The sequence below is a fragment of the Lithobates pipiens genome, unplaced genomic scaffold (genome assembly GCF_037356315.1).
Source record: "Lithobates pipiens isolate NorthernLeopardFrog02 unplaced genomic scaffold, aLitPip1_a1.2 Scaffold_23, whole genome shotgun sequence".
In the NCBI taxonomy this organism is placed as follows: Eukaryota; Metazoa; Chordata; class Amphibia; order Anura; family Ranidae; genus Lithobates; species Lithobates pipiens.
Genome location: NW_027507785.1, coordinates 56,579,420 through 56,595,596, shown reverse-complemented (window position 1 = coordinate 56,595,596; position 16,177 = coordinate 56,579,420). Strand labels below are relative to the sequence as shown.

At 45.6% G+C, this 16,177-nt stretch overlaps 1 protein-coding gene across 1 annotated transcript in view; it reads right to left on the bottom strand.

Annotated features, from left to right (window-relative positions):
- Positions 1–1,294: 1,294 nt before the first annotated feature.
- Positions 1,295–16,177, bottom strand: part of DALRD3 (DALR anticodon binding domain containing 3) — a 38,846-nt gene continuing 23,963 nt past the window's right edge. Inside the window, exons 9-13 of the mRNA XM_077451677.1 lie at positions 14,246–14,369; positions 14,036–14,094; positions 11,258–11,371; positions 8,699–8,767; positions 1,295–6,684 (exon numbers count right to left, since the gene is read on the bottom strand). Coding sequence (XP_077307803.1) covers positions 6,565–6,684; positions 8,699–8,767; positions 11,258–11,371; positions 14,036–14,094; positions 14,246–14,369 — 486 coding nt within the window. The 3' untranslated portion in view covers positions 1,295–6,564. The remainder of the gene's footprint in view (positions 6,685–8,698; positions 8,768–11,257; positions 11,372–14,035; positions 14,095–14,245; positions 14,370–16,177) is intronic.

Sequence of the window (16,177 nt, the reverse complement as noted above, 5' to 3'; positions counted from 1 at the left end):
TTAAAAAATTTGTTTGGGTACAGTGTAGCATGACTGCGCAATTGTCATTCAAAGTGTGACAGCGCTGAAAGCTGAAAAATGGCCTGGGCAGGAAGGGGGTGCAAGTGCCTGGTAGGCAAGTGGTTAAAGCCTAACTGTAGTTTTCTTTCATTTTGAATGACAATTGCGCAGTAATGCAACACTGCACAAAAAATGAATTTTTAATCATTTTCTTCACATAAATAGAGCTTTCTTTTGGTGGTATTTAACCACTGCTGGGTTTTATATATATATATAAAAAAAAAGGAAAAAGGAAAAAAGATCAAAAAAATAAAATAAAAGTTTTCTTTGTTTCCGTCAGTAAATTTTGTAACTTAGCATTTTTCTTCTTCATTGATGTGTGCTGATGAGGCGGCAGGCACACTGGTGAGGAGGCACTAATATGCCGCACTGATAGGTGGCATGGATAGGCAGCACTGATGAGCAGGCACTGAAAGGCAGCACTGACTGGCATCACTAATGGGCACTGATGTGTACTGATTGGTGTCACTGATGGGCACTGCTGGGGCTTTACTGTAATCGGGGCACTGATTACCTGCCCAGGTCTTCCCTTCGAGGGAATGCCGCCGATCGGCTCTCCTCCCCACACACTCTGTCAAAGAGCCGATTAGCGTCACTTCCGCATTTACACAGCCGATCACATGGTTAAAAGAGCCGTGTCATCGGCTTTTTACAGAGATCGGGCCATGTCCTAGGAACAGGGTGCGGGCGCACGAGAGTGGTCGCTCTGGGGCGCGGTCATATGACATCCTCCCAGGACGAGAGCCACGTAGCTCCTCCGTCATTTGACAGTGGGCGCGTGGCAAGTGGTTAAAGTGATAGAAAGCTGGAAATAGGCTTTAAAAAGGATCTATCATTATAATTATTAATGACCAGTTCTGCCCCCCTATGGGAGGAAGTGCATGCAGTACTTTATCCCATGTTTTAAACCGTAAATGCTTTCTAATCTTAGGTATGAAGCCCCCATCCCTCCTGCTGTGGCAATCCGACAACAGCTATATAGGAGACGGCCGATTAGCTGCAACTTTTTAGCCGTGACCACCTTCCCAAGACAAGAAATGGCAAGAGGACTACAGAGGGAGGGGGACCCGTCAGACTCTGCAGTCCTGCTGCCATTGCTTGTCCTTATGGGCAAATCAGAACAAAATACATAATAAAAACTATTTAGGTAACATGAGTATCGCACTCTCCTCCCTTGTAGTTTGACATTTCCTGAAATTGTATAGGAAGGACACACTTTATAAAATGAGGACAATTATTTCCTTATACAAATTATTTTTATTGTTAAAACTTTAATGACAAAAATAACAAAACATTTTCATAAATAAGAACTTCCAAATTAAAAGAATGCATGCTCACACTGGAAATAAGGTGAATCTATGACTGACACACAAAAGGTGGTCATTCCGAAGCTTCACTAGCCAAGAAGCACAGAGATTGGGATCAGTGCCCCAAGGGACATGGGGTGCTGTGTGCTTTTTACCTCCAAAACACAGCCTGATCCTCATGAACTGATAGGCTGAACATATTTCAGGTCAGTTTAAAGAGGAAGTAAACCCTGATGGGTTTACTTCCTCTTTGTCTCCCTGCAAAGGTAAAGCATAGTGGCTCCTGTGTCAGGTAAGTGACACATAATGGGCTACTATGCATCGCATAGTAGCCCATTATGTGTCACTTACCTGACACAGGAGCTGCTGTCCCCTGTAGCACGGAGCGTCCATCTTCTTCTGGGTATCGATGCTCCAGCCACTCACAGCGCCAGAGTAGCGATGACGTCACTCCCGCGCATGCGCACGGGAGCCGCCACTAACGGCATATCGACGTTAGCAGCGGCATACTCGTGCGGTTTAGGAGATATTTCTTGGACCTACAGGTAAGCCTTAATCTAGGCTTACCTGTAGGTCAAAGTGGTTTGTAAGGGTTTACAACCACTTTAAGGGTACATGCACACAGGACCTTTTAGCTACGTTTTTTACATTAGCGTTCTTGCACTTTTTGGGCGTTTTTTTTTTCCATTAAAAAAACTCCCTATAATGTTATAAACGCCTAAAAACCACAGCCACACACATCATCTAAATGTGTTTTCTTAGTCATTGCGGTGATTGGTTGTTATGAGTATTATTTTGTTTAAAATAAACCTTAAGACTGAGGTAGCAAGGAAGGAGCGAGAGGGATTGAAGAGCGAAATGGAGGAGTTAAAAGATAAGCTGAAGGAAATAACCTCAATGAGGACAAGGCAATATGTAAGGAATTTCACAACTTCCCGGAATGGTTGCTTGATTGGATATGGGGACGTTTCTTCAAAACAGAAAATAATTTGTAAAACCGTTTAGACAAAACGGCAACAATTAATAAATTCAATGAAACCAAAAAGAAGAAGAATCTAGGTCTGCAGAATCTACAATGATCCTCAGTTTTGTAACTTTTTAAAAAACATTTTTTGTTATATATTATTAATTAATTAAAGTAAAGTTGGCACATGTTCAATACCAAACCGGTTGCCATTAACAACAACAAAAAAAAAACTTGGCAGACTGCCCTGATGTTTTCTTTTGACAGCTGAGTGAGCAGATAAGTCTCTCCACTTATAATATGAAAGCAAACACTGCAATAGAGATCGTCAGGGGGGTTGAATCGAGATCACGATTTTTTAGCGATTAAATGTGCAGCTCTAATATGCACGCAGCACACTCATTCCAGGTCAGTGACCCAAAAAGTATTGAATATGTGGGGCAAAAAACAATAAAAGGATAAGCTCACCTTTCCTGAAAAAAAAAAAAATTATAATAATTTCACATATTTTAGCAGAGGAAAAAAAAATGCGCATTTACAATTTTTCCCTGCAGGAGCCTGGAAAGCATTGCACTCCTGATCAGAGGTGCAATGTCAGGCTTCTGCAGACAAGCCCTGCACTTTTCTACCCGTACCTTTATATTGGCTTGTCTGTTAAAAGCTGCAGGGCTTGTGAATGAACTACAGGAGAATTCATCAGTGCCCTTGAAGGTCATTCAGAACTACAAGTCAGCAGCCGCAGTGGCTGACGGTACTTGTAGTTCATTCATTCATCAATGATGCAGCCGTGTGGGTGGAGCCCCGCACCGCCCTGCTCTTTTCAAAAAGTGACAGTGGCTAGAAGACTGTGCAGGGAGGAGTGTTTGAGTGTCTGAGCTGCGGGGTCCTTTTTCCAGTGGCGGGAGAGGAGACCAGACCGGACCGATCCGTGAGCGGATTGCAGCGGGAAGTATCCCCCCCCTGAGCATACCAGCCAATTACCACTTTGTGTAGGGGCATAGGCGCATGAATAGTGTGTGACGGTTACAGTGAGGGAGACTGGCCTCCCACGTCCTCCAAACACCATCCCGCTGTGCAGCCAAGTAGTGACATTAATGGGCACAAATTTTGATACCCCAGGGAATGGGACACGGTTGGGAAATCGAATGGGAACTGCATAATTAAAAGTACATTATTATGCAAGGCAAAATTAGGACAAAGCTAAATTTAGACACCTTTCACACTGGGATGTTTTTCAGGCGCTTTAGCGTTAAAAAAAGCGCTTGAAAGAAGCCGCATCTGCAATCCCAATGTAAAAGCCCGAGTGCTTTCACACTGAGATCCCTTTCACACTGGGGCGTTTTACAGGCTCTTTAGCTTTAAAAAAAGCGCCTGAAAGAAGCCGCAACTGCAATCCCAATGTAAAACCCCGAGTGCCTTCACACTGAGGTGCTGCGCGTCAAAAAAAAAGTCCTGCAAGCAGCTTCTTTGCAGCGCTTTTGGAGCGGTGAATACACCGCTCCTAAAGCGCCCCTTCCCATTGAAATCAATGGGAAGCACCTGCAAAACGCCTGAAAAGCGTTTTGTGGGCGTTTTTAACCCTTTATTTGGCCACTGGCAGGGGTTAAAAACACTGGTAAAGCGCTGCTAGTTTAAGCGGCGCTTTATGAGCGTTTTTCGGGCACTGACATTGTGAAAGGGCTCTTAAAGCACTTGGGCTTTCACATTGAGATTGCAGATGAGGCTTCTTTCAAGCGTTTCACACGCGCTTTTTTTTTAACGCTAAAGCGCCTGAAAAATGCCCCAGTGTGAAAGGGGTCTTAATAATGACTCGCGGGGTGGCACCAGGTCAATGAATGGGAATATTTGCAAATAAAACATTTAGTATGCACAATCCCTCAACCAATTAGAGATGAGAAAACGTTAACACTGCAATTGAAAAGCTTTGCGATATAAAAACGGCTCTAAAACATGGAATATCTCAAACATATGAAATACTAACCGAAGTAGAAGGACATGGGACTCTACCTTTTATAGAAAAATGGGAACAAGACTTCGGCATAAAATTAGACGAAACACAAATATAGGATAGGAGCTGTACACAATTATGGATCTGACATAACCACGATAGAGGCAAATTATAAGTGTATGGTACATTGGCATTTGACACCAGAGAGAATTAACAAATTTCAGGCAAGCAAGGGCTCTTTCCCGCGGACGTGTACGGAGCCCTATCTGCTCAGCGGGGGATCGCTCCGTCGATCCCCGCTGAGCAGGAAGATGAGAGGTCTGTCTCTGCACACTGCGCAGGGACGGACCTGCCAGAGCGCCGCTCTCCCCTATGGGAGATCGGATGAGGACGTAGAGTCCGTCATCACCCGATCTGATCATCAGACGGATGGAAAAATAGGTTTTTCCTCCGTCACACCGACATCCGACCCGATCGGAGCGGGTCGGATGTCACCAGACTTGTCACCGCTGACATCCGACGCTCCATAGAGGTCTACGGAGCGTCCGCTCAGGTCCGCCTAAAAAACGAACAGGCGGACCTCAATGGATCGTCCGTGTGAAAGAGGCCCAAGTCCTCTCAGTGCTGGAGGAATTGTAAACAAACAGGAACAATGATACACAACATATGTTGGGAGCAGGCATGTACTGGCCATTGGGACTACAGGGAGTTTCCCGGTGGGCCGATGGCTCAGTGGGCCAGTTTCAGTGACAAAGTAATGGCTGCACAGCTTGCCCTCAACTTCACGCAGTGATGTGAGAAAGATGAGAAAAATACAGAGGAGAATATGTGAAATAATAAAAGAGGCTAGTGAGGACTCCTTATGTTATGCTACTTATGTTTTTTTTTGCAGAATTACGTATAGTTTTATATACTGTTTTTGTGCTTGTTTTCAAAATTAAAGTGGGCTGGTCTGGGTGAAGTCCAGGGCCAAATTTTTGCCCCAGTCCAGCCCTGGTTGGGAGTGCCCAAAAATAAAAGACTACTGGCAGGAAATTTTTTGAATATATCGAGGTGGTAACGGAGGAGAGGATTCCACAAAACCCCCTGGAATTGTTTGTTTCATGGGACAAATAAAACAAGAAAACAATATAAGAAAACGTTGGCCCTGTTCCTGCTCAATGCAGCAAAAGGACAAATTCCAAAAAAAAAATAAAAAAAAATGGTTGTATAGAAGGAAACCAAGTATAAAAAAGTGTCTACAAAGAGTAGACCATTTCTGTAACATGGAGTACCTATGCAGCGGAGAGCAGGGATGGGAGGAAAGTTATAGAGCAACTGGGAGAAATGGAGGGTCTTCAAAACATCAGAGAAATATGCGCAGGGTATGCGTGAAATAGACAGAAGTAGAAAAGGAAATGAGGATAACAGATTGTGATAGGGCGAGGGGGGGAAGGGAAGGAAAAGGGGGGAGAAGGGGGTTTATAAATAAGATGATGTATGGAAGATTTTAATATGTATAAAGTTTTGTGTATTATGTATGAAACATTTTCTTAATAAAGACAAAAAAATAAAAATAAAAATAAAAAAAAAGACTGTGCAGGGAGAAGATGCCCTGCCTGCTGTCACACTGAAGGAGATTGGTATAACTGGTGGCAGGAGCTGGAACATCGTGCATAAGACACCGCTCAGACCGACCCGGTGCTTGCAAAATATGTGGCCTCAGTCAGCGCTGCTCCGGCCGCGCCTCTGATGCGCTTTGCCCCACCCATCAGGGCTTAGTCGGGGCTCAATGGGTGCGGTGAAATGTATCAGGGGGTGTGGCCTGAGCAGTGATGGCTGAGGCCACACATTTTGCAAGCGCTGGGTCGGTCCGAGAGGTGTCCTATGCACGATACTATGACAGTCTTGGATTAGTGAGCCAGACGCCTGCTCTTCTGCATACTGGCAGGGAGACACTCAAGTCTTGGCTTTGAGCACCGCTATAAGCTTTTTCATGATCACAGGGAGCTAGAACATGTAACATGTTCCAAAAGGTGAACTTCTCCTTTAAGCAATGGCAGCCTATGCTTCTGCCTCTGGTTATCCACAATAAATGCTCCTTTCTTCTTCCAGTCTCTTCTTTGGTCTCCCTCGACACACCACTCTGATATCTCAGTGCACAAAATCCTCTGAACACCCAGCGCAGGGTACTGTCAATGTCCAAGGTAATAGTGCATTTTCTGCATCGGCTCAGACAACCCCGCAGCTCCCCTGTTCAGTGTTGTCTTTACCAAGCCAGGTATGGAGTTTTTTGCCCACAACACTCATATCTGGGCTGGAGGTTGTATATGGAATGTAGACAGTGCGGAATGCAGCAGACTTCTAATAGCGTTCATCAGCTGCAGGCGAGCAAACATCAAACCAAAGAGGTGAGGCAACGGCTCCTGGAAGGGGAACAGAAGCCCAAGAACACAGCATCATTTTGTGGAGGAGAAGAAGAAAAATCACAGTGGTACTTAAAGCTGAACTATTGCAGTACATGTCTTTGTCCAGGGGAACCATTAAAAAGCATTTTTACTCGCTCCTCTGGCAGCCACCCCCCTCCTCTTCCCTCTGACGCTCCTGGGTGGTGGGCGAGCCCTTGGCATCCTCACTTACAATGCAGGACTGCTAGTCCTGCATTGTACATGACGGCACCACATTACGTCTGAATGGAACGCCAAAAAGAAGAGGCTTTGAGGGACAGGTAGGGAGAGTGCCCTATTGTTGGTATCAGTGGTAGGAATAGTGCCCCATTGTTGATGTCAGTAGAAGAATAGTGCCTCATTGTTGGTGTCAGTGGGAGGAATAGTGCCCCATTGTTGGTGTCAGTGGGAAGAATAGTGCCCCATTGTTGGTGTCAGTGGGAAGAATAGTGCCCCATTGTTGGTGTCAGTGGGAAGAATAGTGCCCCATTGTTGGTGTCAGTGGGAAGAATAGTGCCCCATTGTTGTCCGTGGGGGGAATAGTGCCCCATCTTTGGTGTCAGTGGGTGGAATAGTCACCCATCATTGGTATCAGTGAGGAATAGTGCCCCATTGTTGGTATCAGAGGGAGGAATAGCGCCCCATCATTGGTATCAGTGAGAGGAATAGTGCCCCATCATTGGTATCAGTGAGAGGAATAGTGCCCCATCATTGGTATCAGTGGACACATTATTGCCCCATTGTTGGTGTCAGTGGGGAGGAATTGTGCCTCAAGGGTCGGATAAAGATAAGCAAAGGGCCACTGCCCTAGACAAAAATAAGCATTTAACCATTGCAGCATGGGGGGATCACTGGAAGGTGGATTTTTAAAACTTTTCCCAGAGTACAGATTTAAATCATATCTAAACCCAATAGACAAACATTTAATACAATGCAATTCCCTGGTCCTTAGATGTGGTGGCTGCATTATAGGGATGCACCGGTACTATTTTGGTAATACCAAGTAGGAGTACCGATACCTTTTTTTTTTTTTAAAGTACTCACTGATACCTATTGCCTAGGAAGAGGGGTGGTTTGGGAGGTGGTGGGGGATTAGGGAGTTGGTGAAGGGCAGGGTGGGGGTAAAGGGGCACGTGAGGACAGGGTGTGTGTGTGTGTGTGTGGGGGGGGGGGGGAGTAGGGGGTAGGTGCGGGCAAAGGGGGGGGGGGTAGGGGGGTAAGTGAGGGGAGGGTAGTTGAGGGTGGGGTAGGATAGGGGTTGAGGGCTGGGATTGTTGGGATGCATCTTCTCATGCAGGTGAATCCTCTGGTGCTGGGGGCCTGGGACCAGCTGAGCACTGCTGATACATTTGGTCCTGTCCCTTCCTCCTGGGCAATTGGGGTTAGGAGTAACTCAGTGAGGGGGCCAGAGGTAGAGCGGGCGGGAACTCCAAAATTCTGTGTACCAATGAGCTAATCCCTCCGCTGTGCAGCTATTTAAAAATAAAAAATAAACCTTTGGGTCCCCCATGTTCAGTGAGTGCCAAGGGACAGAAAGGGGACTATTTAACCACTTTCAGGTTTAGGCGGATTAATCCGCAGAAGCGCTTCCGACTGGCCCCAGTCATAGTGATATAGTGAATGATATAGAAGAGGCCGACCTTCAATGTAACTGTGTGGAGCGCTGCTGCAGATTAATCCGCCTAAACCCATAAGGGGTTAAATAGTCCGCTTTCTGTCCCCCCGGCCCTCACTGAACATACAGAACCCAAAGAAGTTTTTATTTTTTAAATAGCTGCTCAGTGGGGGATTAGATCATTGGTACACAGAATTTTGGAGTCCCCGTCCGCTCTCCCTTTGCTATTTTCTGTACTTGCTGAAAATATTCTTAGCCTAAAAAGCATAAAACAAATACAGCCAACCACATCTAATAAATGGTAAGCTGCATTACATTTGATTTTTGTTTTCGGGTTTAGATATCCTTGAAGAGATTCACTTATCGAGCGCCACTTACCCCCAGGACATGCACTCTGTTATAATAGCAGCTGAAGTCCATACTGAGATTGACAAGGAATTTGCATATCTAGAATCAAACAAATATTCATATTAAAGAAGAAACCTGGTCCAATTTAAAACAGGTGTAAGCCAAACTGCTAAAATATCATAGAAGCTTTTACGTGTTAATGTCAATTCAAACATTGTTTACAATATTTCAAATCTGTGACTTTCATTAAAGAATGATCCTGCCATGAGGGTCCTTGTTCAGGCACTTCCTGTTACGGGGTGACAACTATCTTTCAATTGTGCTTATACGTTGTCACACTTGCCCCTGGTTGAAACAAGTGACTGTGCTGTTATACTGACCCTCTGGGCTTCAGTATTAGAGGAGTCACCAACCTGGGTTGTGTATACAGTCAAAAGTGAAGTTAGAACTCCTGATTAGATACATGATCTTGATGAATTACCCAGAAAACACTGAAGTAGTGGTGGTGGGGGGGGTCAAACACAAAGAATAATCATTTAAAATAAAAACTGTGAAAAGGAAAAAAAAGACAAAACATCCAACAAGGTAGTTCAAAATGAAACAAAAAGTACGCCCCCATCTGAGCAAATCTTGTATAGAATGCGTTTTAACCACTTAAGGACCGAGCCTCTTTCTGAGATTTGTTGTTTACAAGTTAACAACATTTTTTTTTAATCTAGAAAATTACTTTTAAAGCCCAATCGATGTCTCCTGCATAAGCTTTGGAGAAGTGCATCCTAGGTACCCCTCGATCTCGCTCATGCGCGATTCACCGGCGGCATAGCGCCGATTGTTTCTAAAGTTGCCATAACAACGGGCAGCGACGGAGGAAGGTCCCGCCCCACGTTGTTATGGCAACATAGATAAACACATCTCTGCACTGTGATCCGCCTTAAATCGGGTCATTTCCTGTAAGGAAATAACACGATTTTTTTCTCACAGTACTGCCCACAGACTCCTGGGAAATGATGACACATCATTTCCCAGGAGCACAGGCGAGGGAGGAAGTGACGAGGAGCTCCGCAGACCAGGAAGTGGCAGATTAAGAGGACTACATAGCAACAGGATGATTCGGGTAAGTATAAAAAAAAAAAAAAATCCTCAGATTCAGATAAAAAAAAAAAAATAATTTCAGGGTGGAACTCCACTTTAAACAGAGGCAAAGATGGCAGCTTCCTTGGCTGAAAACGATAGGGGGGGGGGGGGGGGGGGTGTTTACTTACACTCCTTTTTGTTTTACGAGGATGTTCCCAGGAGGGCACTATGGCGCACATTTGGTGGACATGCCCGAAGGTATGCAGATTATGGGTCAGAGTCTACACTCTTCTCCGCAACATGTTCCATACCAATCTCAAAAGGGACCCCTATGAAGCTCTTCTTTGCAAACCGATTGCAGAATTGCTTCGCCCGGAGCGTCAGCTAGCGCTACATCTCTTTACTGCAACCAAAGTTAACTATAGCAAGGGCATGGAAGACACCTGTACTTAGTTTTGAGGTGGTTAAAAATGGTATGAATGATATTATGGTAAATGAAAAGCTGACAGCTATCCTTTCAGACACCCACGACAAATTCCTTTGGGTTTGGTAACCATGGGTTGGCCTAACCACTTGCCGACCAGCCGCCTCAGTTTTACTGCGGCAGAATGGCCACGGCTGGGCAAAATGACGTTATGTTACGTCGCTTCGCCCTGTGGCCACTAGGGGCGTGTGCGTCCCCGGAGCCGATGCAAGTGCCCGGCGGGCGCGATGACCGCCGGGCTCCCACGATCGCTCGTGACACACCGAGAACCGGGATCTGTGTGTGTAAACACACAGATCCCGGGTTCTCTGAGGGGAGAAAAGATTGATCGTATGTTCATTAAAAGTAAGAACAGCGATCTGTCATCTCCCCTAGAGAATCCCATCCCCCCTTCAGTTAGAACACACGAGGGAACACATTTAACCCCTTGATCGTCCCCCTAGTGTTAGCCTTACATTTAGTTGTTAGTGTTAGCATTTTTACAGTAATCAGTGCATTTTTATAGCTCGCTGGCGTTTGGCTTCAGTTTGTTAGTGTATCTAAATCTGCTAGTATATCCAACACTGCACTCCCACCAGACTGACAAAGCTGATGTCCAAAGGTGCCCCCCGTGTGCCTTTATCCAGGAGTAGGGGCGCTCTAATACATGAATAGTGTTACCAGCCAGATCACCAGAGAAAAACAGAGAGGGAAAAGCTTAAAAAAAAAATAAATAAAAGAAAACGAATGCAGCCACCACATCTAATGATTGGTACGATGCAATATATTACATTCTTGTTTTTTTAGGGTTTAATATTGCTTTAAATGGTTGGTTCAGTTTTTAATATTTTATCCTTGATTACTTTAGCTACCTTTGTAAGTCTTTTTTTTTCTAAGGTAATATGTGAAAAACATGCAAAGCTATCCTGTCTCAGGTACGTCTGCAGTGAGAGTTCAGTGGAGAATGAGGACATGACCTACAGAGGTATCAGGATTTTGGGATCCTCCCCCTCACCTGCAAACAATGAACCTTTCCCCCTGAGAGCTCTTACCGCTTCGGTGCTGGCTATGAGCCGGATGCCTGGGGACGTCAGTGAGATCTGTGCCGCCTCGTTTAGGACCTCTGGGAACATTAGGATGTAATTAAAGAGCAGGAGCCATTCTCCCTGTGTGACAAAAACAGGAGACGTGAGCGACATATGTGTTCTCCTTAATAAGAGACCATCCAAAGCAGAAAGTGGTAGCTATTTATAGAGAGGGCTCATGCAGTTTCTAAGTAAAGCCACTAGATGGTGCTAGAGGCAGCTACATTCAAAGCATGGCAAAGCCACTGAGCGCTATACCGTATTGAAGATTTGAAAAAACACGTCATTTTTTTTATTTCACCGTTTTTTTTGTTTCACATTTGAAAATATATTTTAGAATTAATTTACATCAACCAACTTATTTTTAATAATTTTTGGTATAACCTGTTGTTTAGAAGTTTTGGTGTACATAGAAAAATGTGTATATCAAAGTCGTATAAATGGTTACATCCTATTCGCAGTGTAGATTGGCTTATCTATTGGGCAGTTGTTTTGGTGAATACACTGAATCAATAATGCATTTCAGCAACTAAAAAAAAAATGTAACACCTAATGAGTCCACTCAATCTGTATCTCTTCAGGCTGTCCTTTGTACTATATAGTAATTGGAAGTGGGATGGCACAATCAGATTGTATAGTGTATCGCCAGCTGTAAAGCAATTGTACCGTTCACCAACGCATACTGATGGTGCAAATGTTGGCCTGGACAACTAAGTTCCAATGATCTCTGGACATAAAATAGTGAAAGTGATATTATAAAGTCGTGTTTTTTTTTTATTATTATTATTTAAAAATAACAAACATGTTATACTTACCGTATTGATCGGCGTATAACATGCACTATTTTCCCCTTAAAATCAGGGGAAAAATCGCATCGTATACGCCGATCCCCCGCCGATTGTGAGCCTCTCGGCCGCTTTCGGGCGTTCTCGGCGGCTTTTGGCCACTCTCTTGTAGTTGGTGGGACTACAAGAGCGGGCAAAAGCCACCGAGAACATCCGAGCGCCGCCGAGATACAGAGCCAGATGTCCTGTGTATCTCCGCGGCGCTCGGATGTATATCGTATATCTCGGCGGCGCCATTTTTAAATGGCAAGGCTACACTGACAAGTCTGCAAATTACACTGACAAGGTTGCAATGACAAGGTTGCAAATAGATACTGACAAGGCTGCAGATGGACATTGACAAGGCTGCAATGATGGACAAGGCTGCAGATGGACATTGACAAGGCTGCAATGATGGACAAGGCTGCAGATGGACACTGATAAGGCTGCATTGATGGGAATTCAAACGCAAGTTTTTTTGCTTAAACTTCCCTCCTAAAAGTTTTTTTCCTTAACATTCCCTCCTAAACTTGGGGTGCGTGTTATACGCCGTCATGTATTATACGCCGATAAATAACGGTACCTCCTCTGTGTAATGGTTTTGCACAGAGCAGCCCGGATCCTCCTCTTCTCAGATCCCTTGTATGCGCTCCTAGCCACTCCCCTCCTGCTTAGCGCCCCCCACAACAAGCAGCTTGCCATGGGGGCACCCAAGCCGAGCGGCTGCTCTGTGTGTCCATTCAGACAAGGAACCCGTCCCGGGTTCCGTCCCTTTGATTGACAGCAGCCAATGGCACCCGCTGCTGTGTCTCAGCCAATCAGGAGGGAGAGTCCCGGGCAGCTAAGGTTCTCGTGCAACACCGCTGGATCCAGATGGGGCTCAGGTAAGTATTTGGGGGGCTGCTGCACACTGAAGGTTTTTTATCTTAATGCATAGAATGCATTAAGATAAAAAAAAAACTTCTGCCGTTAGAACCTTTGGCTCACTTGGTTCTAAAGGTTTTATTTACCCTAAAGTGATTGTAAAGCGTTTAACAATTAAAATAAACATGTTAGACTTGTCTGCTCTCATGGCACTTGTATGGGCTCACTCTTGAGCTGGGCTGTGTGCGTCCATAGACACACACACAGTGTGGCTTGGCCCTGCCCCCAGCTCCCTCCTCAAAGGATTTCACTTACAGCAGCAGTAGCAAATGGCTCTTGGTGCTCTCAGTAAAGTCTGTAAATCCAGGGAAAGAGCTGAGAAGGGACAGCACTGGATCAAGAGTGGTGTCAGGTAAGGGTCTAGGGGGGGGGGGGGGGAGGGGGGATGGGAGGCACAGACAGTGGCAGTTTTCTTTTTACCCTAATGCACAAAATGCATTAGGGTAAAAATAAACTTATGCCTTTAGAACCCCTTTAATGTATTCTCTGCCTTAGGGTAATAAAAAAAAAAAAAAAAACTTTCAATAGCAGTCCCCCCCCCCCCCCCCCCCCCGGCATCCTCCTTAACCACTTACCCGAGTTTTCTCTCGATCCAACACTATCCAATCCGCAGCAGCTCTTCTCCCCTCTCCCTCATCTCACAGGCTTTGCCGATAGCATCAGGAACCTTTGGCTCCTGCTGCTGTCAATCAATTCCTGTGCGGAGGGAGCTGGGGGGGGGTCCGAGCCACACTGTGTGTTTCTATGGACGCACGCACGCAGCCCAGTTTGGGAGAGAGCCCACACGTGTGCCCCCATAGCAAGTGGCTTGTTATTGGGGTACTCTGGTGGGAGACCCCAGAAGAGGAGGATCCGGGCTGCTCTGTGCAAAACCATTGCACAGAGCAGGCAAGTATAAAGTGTTTTTTTTTTTATTTTAGGGAAAAAAAAAAAAAAAAGAATGTACATTTACAATGGCTTTAAAGCCTGGTCAGGGATGAAATCTCCACATCCTCACCTCCTCGCTCAGGCTGGAATAGTTGAAATCAGCAGCTGGTGAAAATTCTGGATACAGTCCTGAAAAAAAGGGAGGAGACAATGAAGTGACCACTCCCAAATTACGTTTAGCACTCCTACATTACCCCGCCCCCCTTGCCACCCCAGAACTACGCTCCCACCCCCACACTGCTGACCTATCTGTCCGCATGTAACCCTCTGGACTCTGTACCTTGGCTGACGGCATTGTTGTAGCTGTCAAACAGCGTGGAGAGCCGGGCACAGTTATACATCACAAACGCCCCGCTTTTCGTTCCTTTCGTTGTAATGTTTGTGTCTTCTAAATTCAGGTTTACCTGGAATGTAATATAAAAAATAAAAAGACTTTTAATTGGGTCAGATGAGAAGATCGGGCCTTATTAATATGACATGAGTGCAGCAGAGTAAAGCCTTCTTAGAGAAGACATTGCCATGTCTCGTTTCATCGCATCTCCCAAAAATAAGAAGATTATTCCCTCATTTTGGGATAGTGGGAGGGGCCATGTAAAGTGTTCCTTTACACCCCATTGGCCGGATTCACATCAAGAACTGCTGGTGTATAACGCAAATATAACCATAATGTTATAGAGCCACTTATGCCAAACTGCATACAGCTGTTTCAGGCTTTTTGGGCATCATCAGTGCAGTATATAGAAACCATGGCTTCTATGGAGTATTGCTTGGGGCCCAAATTAGACCATACAGGTTATGATCAGAAGGAACTTAGAAGGCTTTACTATGCCATGCACAGAGGGCTTTAGTTCAGGAGTGGGCAAACTGAGGCCCTCCCGCGGTGGAACTACATGTCCCATTAGGCATTACAAGATTGATGGCCACAAGCATGGCTCGCAGAGGCAGAGGCATGATGGGACTTGGTAATTCCTCAACAACTGGAGAGCCACAGTTTTGCCCACCCCTGCTTAGTCCCTTCTCACAATAATATGGATGGCACACACTGAGATGGTACAATATGGGAACCCTCGGTTGAAGCATTTCCTCCCCCCACCTCACTACCTTAGACAGACTTATTACAAAACTGAATAGATAGGAGGCTGTACATGGGACACCTCCCAATGGATGAAGTACCCCAAAAATCAACCCCCTAAACTTCTCTGTTGCTTCACAAGACCGGGTCAATTACAACGAGGTCTACATTACGCTACACTGCCTTGCAACCAACAAGCCTTCAAGTAGTAATAAAGTCTAAATGTTTTTTTTTTTTTCAATCTGCATTAAACGATATGTAAATGTTCGTTTAAAAAAAAAAAAAAAAAAACCACACCGTATTTAATCGGCGTATAACACACACTTTTTCCCCCTTAAAATCAGGGGAAAATTGTGAGTGCGCGTTATACGCAGATCCCCCGCCGATTGTGAGCCTCTCGACGGCTTTCGGCCGCTCTCGCAGTCCCGTGTGAGCCGCCGAGGTAGACTGGAAAACCGGCTCTGTATCTCGGCGGCGCCAATTTTTAAACGGCAAGGCTGCAAATGACACGGACAAGGCTGCAAATGGACACTGACAAGGCTGCAAATGGACACTGACAAGGCTGCAGATGGACACTGACAAGGCTGCAGATGGACACTGACAAGGCTGCAGATGGACACTGACAAGGGTGCATTGACGGGCATTTAACTACGTTTTTTTCCTTAAACGTCCCTCCTAAACTTGGGGTGTGTGTTATACGCCGCCACGTGTTATACGCCGATACATACGGTACATGTTATACTTGCCTTCTCAACTTGCACAGAGTGGCCCTGATCCTCCTCTTCTGGGGTCCCTCAATAGCGCTCCTGGCTCCTGCTCTTCACGAGTGCCCCGTTGGATAGCCGCTCTCCGTTTGTTCATATTTAACCACTTTGGCGACCAGCTCACGCAGATATACTCGCGTTAGGTCGGCTCTCCTGCACGAACCAATGTACCTGTACGTCGGTCTGTGCAAGGAAAATAGCGGACGTGCGCCGACCGCGCCCGCAGCCTCAATGTCGATCTGCGATCGCGGTGTACAGAAGCAGAACGGGGGAACTGCCTATGCAAACAAGGCGATTCTCCGTTCTGCCTAATGATATGACAGAGAGCTACTGTTCCCAGAGATCACGAACAGCGATCTCTGTCATGTCCCTGGCA